The 14,174-nt window shown below is 40.6% G+C and overlaps 1 protein-coding gene across 1 annotated transcript; it reads left to right on the top strand.

Annotated features, from left to right (window-relative positions):
- The first annotated feature begins 3,478 nt into the window (after nucleotides 1-3,478).
- Nucleotides 3,479-13,968, top strand: STMND1 (stathmin domain containing 1). The gene is given in 8 exon segments (XM_008630930.2): nucleotides 3,479-5,891; nucleotides 6,775-6,910; nucleotides 9,041-9,189; nucleotides 13,095-13,220; nucleotides 13,645-13,774; nucleotides 13,777-13,839; nucleotides 13,842-13,877; nucleotides 13,880-13,968. Coding segments are annotated over 8 exon segments (846 nt in total). The 5' UTR covers nucleotides 3,479-5,774.
- Nucleotides 13,969-14,174: the final 206 nt, after the last annotated feature.

The following is a 14,174-nucleotide window of genomic DNA, read 5'->3' as shown; positions in this document are numbered from 1 at the left end:
CATACTCAAAAGACTCATAGGCAATTTTAGCAAGATGGAAAAGGCCTGGTGTATTTGGACTGAAAGCAAAAGGATCTAAAACAGACAAGGAGCTTTCATCGAGATCAACTTGAGAGAGGAGCAGGAAGTTTTTGCTGTTGCTTGGGAGGCGGAAAAAGCATAAAGAGAGATGCAAATGCACTTCAGATAAGCACCACCCTTCAGCTTATGATGTTTTTTCTAGTTGGATAGGAAAGAAAAAGGTCTTGAACCTCTCAGGCAAGCTATGTTCTGCAGAGGATTGGATGCAAAGGTGGGACACAACACAAAGGTTCTGAACACCATGAAGATCAGTCCTTCAAAACTTACAATCAGTGTGTCCCTCATCTACACACACACACAATCAGTACTTCACCATATTACAACTAAAATCATGAGAAGCTAGCCTGAATCCTTGTTCAAGAGAGCACTGTGCAAAAGTTGCCTTGAACATTACAGTAAGAAAACTGCTCTCACACACATCCCCTGCTCTCAACTAAGCAGCAGTTCCTGACTCTACTAGTAATTAGCAGAATTAACTTTTTCTTGCTGGACAGGAAGGAAAACAGCAAGTGGTAACAGAAATTCCCATCTCCTATTTGCCAGACTTTCCTTAAACTATTCCATGTTCATGAGAAGCTTGCAACTCCAAAGAGAACACTTTGAGCACCCCGACTCCTAGTAGCAATTCAAGCAAGGTTTCAGTGCTATTCACTTGAATAGCATTCAGTCAGTCAGGGAAAGTGAAACAATAACATATGTGAAACAGCTTGAATCTTGAGAATATGATCTATACAGAATTAGTTAACAGAATTTTTTTCTTTAAACCCACACACTCACCATAACATTCATTTAGTAAATCTGAATAAGAACTGCATTCAAGAGAACACAATCTGCATGTGAACATTCTGTGAAGAGAAAGAATGAATTCCATGAATCAATAATTTGGTTCAATTGTCTTGGTTCTGTTTACTATCTACACTATGTTTGATGAGTCTTAACTTCTTAATGCTGGACATCCTCTGTTTTAAATCTCTGCATAAGGCTCCAAGTGAACAAGGTCTGTGTTTACTTTGACTTCAAAGATAATTAAGCATCTGCAGAAGAGTTTTCCAGACTGAGCTGGACTTTATTAGCTCTGCTGTCATAAGTTCAGAAAAAAATAAATCTCTACATCAGGTAAATTTGAGGCAAGAGGCCCTTCATTCAATATCTCTTACATTTTGCTAAACAATACTTTTTTCATAATGTTGGTATCATATATAGTATTGTAGTTAACAGTAGCATAATAATGATGACATATGTGCTATTACCATTACAATGTTGGCGTGTTGATTTTTAGTATTGACAGAGCTGCCTGAAATATCTACTGTTTACAACATTTGTTCTAGCTAAAGAGATTTGGTAGAATTTGCTAATCAACTGCAACCACTTCCCACCCATAAAACTGATGCAAATAAGGGAAAAAAACAGCTAGAGGGATCCAAAGACATAAACACTTTTACTTATAACTCTGTAAAGAGAAATCCCTCTCTCTCTCCATATGGCTTTCTCTTGGCTCTTAATCATCTTTTCATTGGCTTCCAGCTGGCTGTCTCACTATCAAGACCAACTTGTTATGCCAGAGTCAGGCTCAGAAAGATGAGAGCTGCAGAGTGGCATGACTGGATGCAGCAGTCTTTACTAGGGACAAGTCTAGCATAAAGGATACATAGCAGGGTCACTTCACTTGCCTCAGCAAAGCAGCTACTGCTGTGTTCCCAAAACACAGCAGCAGGTCTATGGTCACACTTATTAGTAGCAGGAGCGAAGAACAACTACTACAATTGAAGCTACGGGGAAATTCTGCAGGCAGAAGTGTAATTACCTGAGTGGGAATTCTGGCAGAAAACCCAGACCTCTTTCTCTCCTTAAATAGAAACAAATACTGTGCAGTCACCATGGAGAGATTACGTACAGCATTTGGATGACATACAGCACTGAAATACAACACACACACACGAGTGCCAGCCATGGAGCTGGTTTAGCAAAGCACAACCAAGTCAGGTCTCCACTGACTACAGCCACCATTTTAGCCATCACCCCAGTCTTACAAATATTAAGCTATGTGTCAAAATTCAGGCTCTGCAAGCTGTTTAGTCCACCTGGGAGTACCTGGAGCCTGACATGACATGAACGAGACAGAGATGGAAGCACTCACAAATTGATCTACCACTACCCAGGTAAGATTTCAAGTTGAGAACAGAAGAAAACTGCAGGGAAAGAAACATCATGTAGTGCCTGTGTGTGAAAGCCTGTTTGGATTTAGCTAAGCAGTCAGTCACTGAAGTGCAGCAGTTCTTGTACAGTCTGTAGAGGCTTTGACTTCAGTTGCAAAAATGCTTAGTTTTGGTCCATGTCCAACACCTTTGGTTTCCAGTCACCCTATCTTATCTCACCTCCTCATCTCTTTCTCTGTCCCTTCCTTCTGCCCATTCCACAAGCCAGCTCATTTCTTGCCTACTGCCCCCACCAGCCTCCAGACTCAGTCCCAGCTGCAGTCCCCCTCTCCCGGGGTGGATTTTTCCCCTCCACTCCATCACCCATGTGTCTAGCAGACAGCGAAAATGGGTACCCGTTTCCTTCTTCAGGCACAGCATGGGCTGCAGTCTTGCAGTCTTTCTGGCTTCAAACTCCTTCCCCCCCCCAAAATGACTACCCTGTGCTCACCAGTTGTCAGGGCATTTCCTCTTTAGCCACCAGACTATTCAGTCCTGTTTTCAAAGAGAAATATGGCAACTCAGAGTCCCTTAAAAATCCACCATCACTTTCTATTGTTCGAAGCCAGCAGGACTGTTACCAGACTAAAAATGTCAGAAATTTGCCTCTCCCTTTCAAATCAGCCAAGCTTTGGTTTGTTAATAACTGCAGTCAGCTTCCAAACCTTAGGAGAATGCCTTTTATCTGCATACATGTCAGGGTGGTGATACTAAATGGAAATCGGTCACTTAGCAGGACCAGCAAAGCCTTGCTGTATAGCAGAAACGCCATTCCATGGATAGTACTTTTCTCCCCTCTCTGCAGCAGCTCACTAATTTAGGTGTATAAATCAGAGACAGCTGATAAGGTCACAGATACCAAGATGTCCTGCCTCCCATTTAATTTTGCCAAGCATCCTGCAAGCCATCAAACAGCTTCAGATTTGGAAGTTTTGAAAACAACTCTCCTCATTTTAAAATACTCATACATTTCAATTTCCTCCACATACCACTAGCAATTACAGAAACAGCTTTTTGATTTTGTAGTGATTATTCCCCAGCATGCACATCCCTGTGACTGGCTTTTGTTTTCATTCTCACAAGATAAGGCATAGAGAGACCTGCATTTTTTCCTCTTTTCACCATTACTAGCCTTCTCACAGCTCCTCTTTCTCTCTAGTTTCCATGTTGTGCTTCACATAAGCTCCATTCCATGTGTTTTCTTAAAGGCAAATATCTTAATTTGTATTTGTGAAAATCCTCTATTTTTTCACATACCACACATCCTGGTGCCTTGACTGTACTGAAACTTGCTTATTTTTAATGTTACATATTAATGAAAAGCTGCTAAAATGAGAGAAAGGATTTTCTATCGTCAGTCAGCATCAGCATGAGAGCAGTCTGCTCTTGAAAGCCTGTAGCTCTGATTGTTCAAAAACATACTGTTCACCACGTCAATTTAATCATGTGCGTCAGATATTAAAAGTTCAGGCTCTAAGTGCACAAATCCTGTTAAGATCCGAGAAAGTTCTTTGCCATAAATATTAATGGAGGCCAATTTCATGCCACTTGTTACATCCCATGTACTCTTATTTCTTCAAACTATCACTTGTCTTGTCTTTTATGTGCCAATAATCAATTTGTAAAGCATAAATCATAAAGCTTACCCAGTTTTTGACTATGCTAAAGCCTATGATTTTACATTTAATCAATTTCCTTACTTTGATAAGTGACATTATTTCCATTTTATCACCTTATCTGTGTTTGAGGGAACAAATAAAAATCACCTCTTTGAAAAGGATTAAAATTTCACTCATTGTTTACTTAAAACCAAGTTTTAGAACTGTACCATCACAGTAAGCATTTAATCAAAAATACAAACAAGAAGCTCAACCTGTACATCCTGTTCTGCCCTACATCAAGCATCAATCATATTTCAGCATTACCACATGCAACCTGCAAACATCTGCTAAAGAGAGAAAACAGAACAACAACAAAATACCCACACACCAAAAGGTTACTTGACTTGCATTCTGTGTGAATTCAGACTGAACACAAGAGTCAGGTCCCTGTTGATCAGGGATGAAAAAAGAACAAGATGTCTTGGAAGACAGCTGTTTCTCAAGAAACAGCAGGTGCACATTTGATAGTGCCTTGCAGCACCAGGATGCCAGCACGGGTAGGTACAGTCACACACACGCTCCAAGCTCGGTAGAGGCACTCACTAGAGAGAACCTGGAAGCCGTACAGGATCCTTAAGGCAGCGCCTTGCACAGTCAAGCAAGGCACCCTGGGGCAGGGAAGATCGCTTTAGGCTCCCTGCCATGCGAATGAGTTTATTCAGCTTTCCAGCCAGACCAGCTGAGGGCTTGGACTGGACACAAGAGGAACGCAAGAGGCTGCCTGCAGCCAGCCAGCCAGAGCAATCGCTTAAGCTGGAGTCACAGTGTCTCAGCAGTGGGGTTCATTTGATTCTGAAAGTCCATTGGTCTTACTATTTAAAAGAGACATTAGTCACGTAAACATCTCCGTTTCTCATATACACACAGAAAATTTGACAAGTTTTAAAGAAATGTTGCCACTACAAGTCAGGGTAAGGTCAGAAAAGTGACATTCGTTACCAGGGTCTCAGGAAGTTAAAAAAAAAACAACTTAAAAAAAAAAAATCCTCATCATTATTAACAATTACTCGAGCTTGTTCTCTCCTTCAAAAGGTTTTGAATCCTTATTTCATACAAAGAGCCTGTTTCATGTAAATATTTTGGGGGGGAAAAAAATCTACTTTTAACTATAACTAGCTGATGATGTCAGCACAAGTGACCCAAGACATGATCTTCAACTGAAAGCAGACTTAACATTTCTCTGCTATCTTTTATAACAACCTCTTGAAAGTATAAGCTATGGCTGCTTTTTTTCCTTTTTTTAAAATCTCCTACAGACATCTACTTCTAAGGATGTGAACAGACTCAAACAGCAATCAAGAAATTGTACAGTGATCTCAAAGGATGCTTAAAACATTTTCCCTAGTCACAGCCTGTCCCTGTCTCCTGATGACATTTTCTCCCATTTAGAAGCTTGCCTTACTGCCTGGAATTCCAGATTTAGAACTGATCTTTTCCCATGGCTAATGGTGTTGAAGTATACTTAACAAATCCAACCAGACACTGAAATGTGTGTATTTTACATGACAGTATCTTGTTCATCTAACAGCTTGAGTTCCCACAGGAGGTTCACTAACACCCTGGATGGCCTATGCAGACTTGGTACTCCTAGACCAGCGTCCCAGCTCCACAGATGAAACATACTCCCTCTCAACTTATGAGAGGAGTGTCTGGACAAGGACAATGATGTCTGTACACCAGGACATAAGAAAAAAGCTTTCTGTGGAGTTATTTATTGTAGTAACAGGCCCTGGCAACAGTTAAGACTCCCTGGTGATAACGAATAAGCAAGCTCTCAAGGAAGAGAATTGGGAATTCCCTGGACCAGCAGCAAGGAGCAGATGCTCACAATTTCACCATGGGCTGCAATATTTCTATCCAGGCTGCAGTTGCACAGCTGCCTTCTGAGCGGCTACAGAACAACCAGGGAGTCAAAAGCCAGGTGGTGACCTCTTCCCCACGGACTCCGTCTGAAGTATGTTAGGAGATGCCTTAGCACACGAGTGTACCAGGAGGACATACACACACAGAGACATGGTTTTGCTGATGTTAGGGGTAGCTCTTTAAGAGAAGGGCTATCACTCATTCAGCTTAATACAATCCTTCTGGTACAGGGGAGGCAGATTCACCATTTGGCCACATGCATGATCTGACTTCACAGCACCTGAGAAGTTGCTTTTCACAGTCTGTCCCACTTGCCTCATTAAAGACAATTATAGGCACTCATCTCCCACACCAGTGATGGATTACAACACTGCAGCAAGGTGGATTTTGCCTCAAAAAGTTATTTTGAGGCAGGGGGCTTGTATATATGTAAATATTATATATGCGAAGCCACTTTGTGAAGCTTACAGAGTTGAGTTGGCTTAAGCCCAAACATACAGAGAAGAGACAAGAATACATCTAGGCTCTAATCCTGCATTATGTGGAGGTTCAAAGCTATTGTTTAGAAGGTGCACAGTTTAACACCTTACCAAGTGCTAATTTAAAACTCAGTTTTAAATTTCTAACAAATGTTCTGCATACAGAAGGCACTTAGAGTACTGAAACAATACTCCAGTAGAGTCAAATGGATTATGGACACATTTAACCTTAAAGTTATTGCCTTGTTTTGAAAAGGGAAAATGAAAAAAGAATTTTGAAGTGGTCCAAGAGACCTTCACTCACCATCCACCTGTGACAGAACATGGATACGGTATCCCTGTCTTCCACTGCACTCTGAACCTCCCAATTCTATAGGGCTACTCTAGACAGCCTTTTAAATGTTTAGAAGCCCAAGTAGCTTTTCTCATTTGTTTCTTCATCTTGCTGTAGACTAGAAATGACAGCATTGATGGAAGAGAGACAGACCTTCACAGGTTGGGGCAGCTTGACCAACAGGGACTTCAAAGGATGGAGCCAAACTTGAAGATGAGACCAGTGAGGAAATCTTCCCCAAGGAATCACCAGGAAGCTTTACGTCTTTTCAGATAAGCAGCAACTCCCAAAGCACAGGTAAACAATAACTGAAGTTCACAACAGCTCCACAAACACAGACCTAGGAGGAAATAATCTTGAAGGTCTATTGCTACAGCCAGTTTCCATACTCAGAAACGTTCATGCTGTGACACCACACAGACTGAGCTCCTAGCACTGGTTTAAAACTGTGACATAGTAGCACAGAGTAGCTGATGATTATGTTCTTCAGCATGACTCAACCCTCACTACCAGAAGAGGAAGGAGGATCAATACTTTCCTTGGCAGATGCCTGGAATAGACCAAGAGAACAAACCCAGCCTTGTCCCCAGGGGCAGCCCTCTCTAACTGGGATTACAGTACATTGGGAAGGGAGGTTGCCCACAGGAGGCCTCTCAGTCTGGTGTTACAATGAGCTAGTTTTTATACAATGCCCTGACAAGCAGCAAGTAGAGATAGGACGTAAACACCCAATACCCTGTTATTTCTTCACGTTTGCAACCAGAAGTTGCAAGGCCAGTTATAATATGGAAAAAAAAGATAAAAACTCCAGAAATCATCATGACAACAAGCAAAGGTGTGCGAAGAATTTTTTTCTTTCAAGTGCAAGCTGAGCACTTAAACTTTTCTATAATCTTAGGATACCATTGCAGTACGAGTTGCTAATGGAAAAGCAGCACCATTTTTTGGTTTATTTAAACCCCCTAACTTCAAAGTTTAACTCTTGTATTTTTCAAGTGCTGTGAACATACTACATTTAACAAATATGCTAAGTGGAATATCTAAAGTGGTTGTTTACTTTTTATAATAAACTGGACTTGTAATAAAGTATTTCAAATTGGACGCAAAAATAGTAATTAGTGGTGTTTGCTATTTTTTAAAGAGGACTTAACTCCCAATACCACAGAAGGACGTGATGAAAGGATTTCAGTTCATATTGAACAAAATTATTTGCTTGCTCTGAAATGGTTTCATTTAATTTTAAGCTCCTTTTCCTCCTACTTTCTAGAGGATAACTTCACAGGAAATTTCTGAACAGAAAGTTTTGAAATCATGCTTCAATCTTCTTTTTCAAGACCAAAAAAGACATATCATACCAAGATACTTCAACTACATTTTTCTCCTGAATGGATTAGTAAAACCAATACAAATTCACATCACTTGTCAGTGTTGCCCACTCATCCTACTTTTATTTTTTGCCAGGATGTGTTTTGCTGTATACTGGCTTCTGACATTTGCATGTTCTGACTGACAGCTGAACCCCAGTGCTTTTTGGGTAACTGGTTCGGTTATTTTAGGAGCAGTACGGAGTCAGCTACAGGGTGGTAGATGTTCTGTATTTTTGTTTTACAACTGAAAAATAAGTCAACATTGTAATACTCACTCTGCTCTTGAAGACTGGCAGATGTCAAGTATCTGCAATTTTGATTTGGTCCAAGCATTTTTCATATAAGAGCTCTCACTTCTGCCAATAGAGATTGGGCAGATGGTAGAACTGTCAGCTGAGGACTGCAAAACCCAATGGGTCTTGGCCTGAAAGCTGCTCATTGTTTATTCATGTCTAATATGTGGAAACTAAACAGACACTCAGAAGAGTTATCAAATGACTTGGTTTTTAGTCCTAATGCTGTTTATAAATATATAATTGTTGAAATGCTTATGATCAGACTCAAATGTAGCAATGCTGTTACAACAAAAATCACATACCACACAAACACGTGAAAGTTTGGGTTTATTTAACAGACGAACATAGGGATCTTTACAATATGGCCATTAGTAGGCTTGTACTGTACCATCCTAGCCTGGCTTTCTCCAACTAGATCACAGAACCCTTAAGAATTCAAATTATCAAGAGCTCCTATGGACCCTCTTTGGGAACATGCTCAAAAATTGACTTCACAGGTCTTCAACATATGCTTCCATGGTTTCCTGAACGTGCCCCTCTGGGTGTAACTGGACTAGGTGCCTGCACCATTCTTCAGGCCACTAAAATGTTTACTGCAAACTTTGAGCAGTGAAGAGAGGCTCCAGCTGGCCCTTCTCCACTGGACAGTCTCAGTATGTAACCTCTTAAAACAATAACTCTGGCATTGGAAATACATCATGAAGCATTGTTTGAATGCCAAGTGCTGTACAAGTATGAAGTTTTAATGTTTACATCTTTTGAAGACACACTGCTCACCAATGAGTTCATCAGTAAATCATCACCCTTAGAGGAAACAGAGGCAAAAATCATCATTCTTGAAGAGCTAAGGATGCAGGGAATAATCAAGAGCTGAAGTACCACTGCCAGAACTGGAGAAGCATATGAGAACAAGGTAAGTGTCATATGAAACAGGACTCCTGCTACAGCTTTGACTCTGCTGTGAGCACCCTGAGATGCAGCTTCTGTACACAATAAACATCCAAGCATACATCCTCTTAGACTTTAGAAGCAAGTTGTTTAACAACAGAGAACTGCACTGTAGGGGTGTTAGTACAACAGAAGTTGGCAATGGTTTCCAGTTGTTCACCGTTTCTGGGCTTGTTTCAAATATGGACAAAGGAAATAACTTGCTCTTTGAAAAACTCACTGGAAGTTGCGTGCCAGTAGGGGATACAAATTTGTTTCTCAGGCCCATGAAACTAGAAGAAATGCTGCTGTCAGGACTTAAAATTACACTAAAATTAAGACATCAGAAATCCCAGATATCGACACTGCTGAGAAGTCTACAATTCATATCTGATCTCAGCCTAAGAAACCATTACAAAATTGATGTAAAAAAACTATGAAAAATTATAGAACTGCTATTTGACTAAGAAGCTAGTGTCCCTTTTCTTTGCATTCTGAATGATAACCTGAGATTTATTTCGGTTTCTGAACTCAAGTTTTTTCTTCTGTTGTCAAGCATTGTGTTAAGGACCAGATGCCTGTTCTATAAAGGCTTTCGAGTACAGATGTTAGGAAGGAGGAGGTCTGCAGGACATCCGTAAGAAGTTTAACACGTTTATGGATATGCATTTTCCAAAGCATGATCCCATCACTGCTTGAACACCTGAACACTTCAAGCTCAAACCAAGGACGTCTGAGTAGCTTTATCATTTAAAGGGAAGCCATTCATGCATCTCTGACCTCAGCCACTTACGTTATTGAAAAATCAAACAGAAAATTTCATATTCTGTGATTCTGCGCAAGAAGGACTAAACAAGCAAGGGCTGCCTTACAGCCTGGCCACTGGTGCTGCCTAACACATTTCCTATTGCCAGCACTTTGGAAAGTGGGGATAGAGGGTCTCCAAGTACAGCTTCTCTGTAGCCTTTACTTACTTCTTTCAGAGAGATTTTTGAGTATCCAAGAGGATTGGCCCCTCTGTGGCTAAGTTTAGGTAACATACTGCAGGCAGGTTTTTGTATTTTTCCCCTTCATAACACAGGCGAGCATCTGCTCTTTATTTCCTATTGTATTTAAAAGCTGTCTGGTATTAAATTACACAGATCCTTTTATTGACAGAAACTCAGTCTCTGCTATTTCTCCTTAGAGAATTTCTATTCTCCCAACAGGAAGAAGGCACTTTTTTTCAGTCTTAAAATGAGTAGAGATTTTTAAATGAACCTCATATTTTTCACTAACAAAGCCAACTTTTCCAAGTGATACTTTATATTTGAGCTGGGCCCACTGCTGGATAGCCTACAAGTGAAAACATAAATCTGTCACTAGCTGTTAACTATCAGCTCTCCCTTAGCAGCAACAGAAAACTCAGCCTGTGCTACTTTCCTTAAGGATAACTTATTCCATTAAAGCTCAAATCCAGCAGATTTCCTATGAATAGACAGATTAAATGCATTTAACACAGACACAGTAGAAAAGGTGTAGTACCCAGACTTATTGCAAATTACAACATGTAGTTCTGGATTTTGCTCATTAACACACAGGTAAATTCACATCTGAAGTTTTGGAACTGACCAGGAATAAGTACGAATTTATGCCAAGTTTCATTCCTAGCACTAGCTTCAATGAAGAAATGAACTCATGGCCCTCACAACCCTATAAAAGATGAGTACAACCAGGTTTGAGATAATTTTTACAGTAACATTGGAGAGAGAGAGAACCTTGCTAGAGCTTTCCCTTCCTGTGCATAGTTCTGCTTCACGTAAGTATCTGCGTCCCTGAAGCCTTGGCAGCATTACCCATCTTCTCCAGATTTCCTGCCATGGCCAACACTGTGAAACAGCTACATTAGAAGTGTTCAGTCTTCTGACCATCCCTTACTTTATCCTGAATGAAGGAACTTAAAGCAGTACATGTTAGGATGTCTTGTTACACTTGTTTCTAAGGATTACTGCTCTAAAGGAGCAGTACCTTTGAGAGCAACATTTTATGCACCTAGCATAACAAAGCCAAGGAAGAGCCATACACACCATGGGATAAACCAGCCTCTACAATTTTAACAGTGGCTCTTACTAAAAATGGTAGCAGAGACAAAGCTTTCACCTAAGACACAGGTAGGCTTCTTTCCATTATTGCATTTTAGCACCTGCTGGAAGTTGCTTTTACCCTTTATTGCTTCAAAGAGATTGTATATCATGGGATATCTCAAGTTGGAAGGGACCCATAAGAATCATTGAGTCCAGATTCCTGCTCTTCGCAGGACTACCAAAAACTGGACCACATGACTAAGTGCCATTCAGATGCTTGCTAAACTCTGAAGGGCCTAGTGCCATGACCACTTCCCTGAGGTGCCTGCTCCAGTGCCTGACCACCCCCTCAACAAGGAACCTTCTTCTAATTTCTAAAGTATCGTAGCTGATGTCAAACATGAAAATGTTTAACTCTAACCTCTGAGGAGTTACATTAAACTCCTAATAAACAGCCCTTCTCCCAGGAAATGGCAGGAGTTGAATTGCAGGCAGAACAGGACCCTTTAGTTCATTAGTGTACCAACAGCTGTAGGACATCATCTATCAGGTACCTTTTTTCCAAGTCTACTTTTAAAGACACTCCTACATGTGCAAGCTTTTGGAGGGTAAGCAAAAGGACCAAAAGCGGTCATTTCAAATGGAACGGTCTGTGGGAATTTTATCTTCTTATCATGCATTATCATTTACAGGGAATGCACTCAGGTTATTTTAGTGTTTCTATTGCTGTTAGCTTTCAGTGTGGGTTCATTGAAGCTATGAGGACTCTTGATCTCCAAAACTGTTTAGCTCAAAGACAAGTTCTTTTCTTAGCTTGTATAGACACAGAACAATCTGGAAAGCAACCTGCTTGCTGAATACTCTGCTTTGTTTGGACAAACCAGGAAGAATTTTCCAACCATCTCTTTCTATACAGTCCACAGTTTATCTTGGCTAAGGAATAGCATGGTCAGTATGCAACACCTTCGTGCTTTGGGCTTTTGCTGGAATGGTCTTTCTCATTTAATAGAAGAGTTTCTTTTTTCTTTTGAAAAAAACCCCTTTTGATTCATTTTTATGATGATTGAACATTTCTTTGTTCAGATTTTTTGTGTCATCTGCATTCAGAATGTCTCCTTTGTATATCGGTTTTCTTGCTACTGATTCATGCTCCACCTTCATCTCACTTCATGAGTCATCTTCTATACTATTTGCAGCACTTAACACTTCTGGCAGTGAGGCCTGACTTCTAGAGTTATTTATGGCAATAAAAGGCTGAGGAGCAGATAACTCAGGAAACTGGTAACAGGATAGTGATTACCTCAACCCTAGGTCCTCAGTGTGGGTTTAACGCTGCTAAACCTCACATAGAAAATGGCAGAATTCAGCCTCCTGGCTAATCACATAATCACCACATCTTTCAGGACTAAGTGCTGCCCTCAGCAGCAGGGCTGTAGGATTGGGCTTCTCATTTGTATGCAGCAGAGACCAGTATTTATGATTATGAAGCTTTAACAAAACCATTCTTAAATCTCTTCAGCAGTAATAAAGTAACTTCTCTAAATCCTCAGGACCTCATTACCAAATCCCCACGTCTGCTGGGTGTACAGCAACACCACAAGCTTCACAGACACATCACTCACCAGCAAAGGGGAATTCTCACTGCAGACAACCCTCCCTCATGAGTGAGCACTGAGGTTATTAGCACATCATTATTTCTAGGCTTTCACTGGTATTGGAGTCCATCACCTCCATGCATGAAGAAAAAAAAAGCAGTAGGCAAGCAGCAATGTGTCATCCCAACAATAAAATATACCATGCTGAAAGCTTTTAATGTCTCTACATCTAGAGAGATGTCCTGCAAAAGACACTGAAGAAACCCCCAGCTAGGCTGGAAAAAATTCAGTTTGGAAATGAGGAAGTGGGTCATTTTACAGTGAAGGACATGAAGCCTTCTGCTGAAGGAAAGAAACAGGTCATCTAATTCTGCTGTGTATTTTTCCAGGGTTTGCTTTATCACCCGAAACCCTCTACTTTCTTATAAATCAAGCTAATGCAGACACTTTATGTACAGCCTACTAGCAAAACCTGATTAACTTCAGTACAGTGGCTCTTATATTTATCTCATAGATGTTGCAAGTCCAGGTTTATTTTTGCTGAAAGCCTGGAAGATTACTCTAAAAATATTCTTAAGAGAGGAAACTTCTGGAGCAGTCTTTTTCTGTTCCTATAGCAAAAGATTCATAGTCCATGGACACCAGAACAAATTGACTAAATTCAGTGATAATCTTCTGACTACATTTGGATAAAACGACAGAAAGAACTGCTGCATGTTTTTGACACATACCTACCTCCATCCCTCATTACAGAGCATTGCTCATTTTGTTGTTTTGTTCTAGGTTAGGGAAGAGGAACTGAACAAAATGCCACAACACATCACATCATTTTTCCCCCCAGAAACTGCTCACCAAACCACAAGGAAACAGACTGAAAAGGACTGCCCAGGTTTTGAAAGTCAAGGAGGTACAGACACCCTCAGCCCTTACTTTTAGATGCAGAGCCAGGGGTGCTGCTGTGGAAAACAACTGCAGTTGACACACAAACAATTATACTGAGGACTCTGTCATTGACTCTTGATAACGTACAGCTGCATCTATGAATCGATCTGGATCTGTCTTGCAAATATGAAGAACTCCTCTGTTCCCTGCAAATGTCTTTCTTGAGGGCATAAGTAAATGATTTATTGCAGGGCACAGCTGAGTCTTGCTGGTACCTATCTCACCTGGGAAAAGGTATCTAATCTGTGTGTAACAACACATTAATTAGAAGAAACAACTGAGAGGAACCAGGAAGAGGCAAATTAGTAACAAGGCAGTCACTTAAATTCAAGCACACACACATTATCATGATTCTATCAAATTTAATTTAC

This window comes from Corvus brachyrhynchos, unplaced genomic scaffold, assembly GCF_000691975.1.
Source record: "Corvus brachyrhynchos isolate BGI_N302 unplaced genomic scaffold, ASM69197v1 scaffold43, whole genome shotgun sequence".
NCBI classification, from domain to species: domain Eukaryota; kingdom Metazoa; phylum Chordata; class Aves; order Passeriformes; family Corvidae; genus Corvus; species Corvus brachyrhynchos.
The sequence above is the reverse complement of the archived record's forward strand: the minus strand, read 5'-3'. Positions and strand labels throughout refer to the sequence as shown.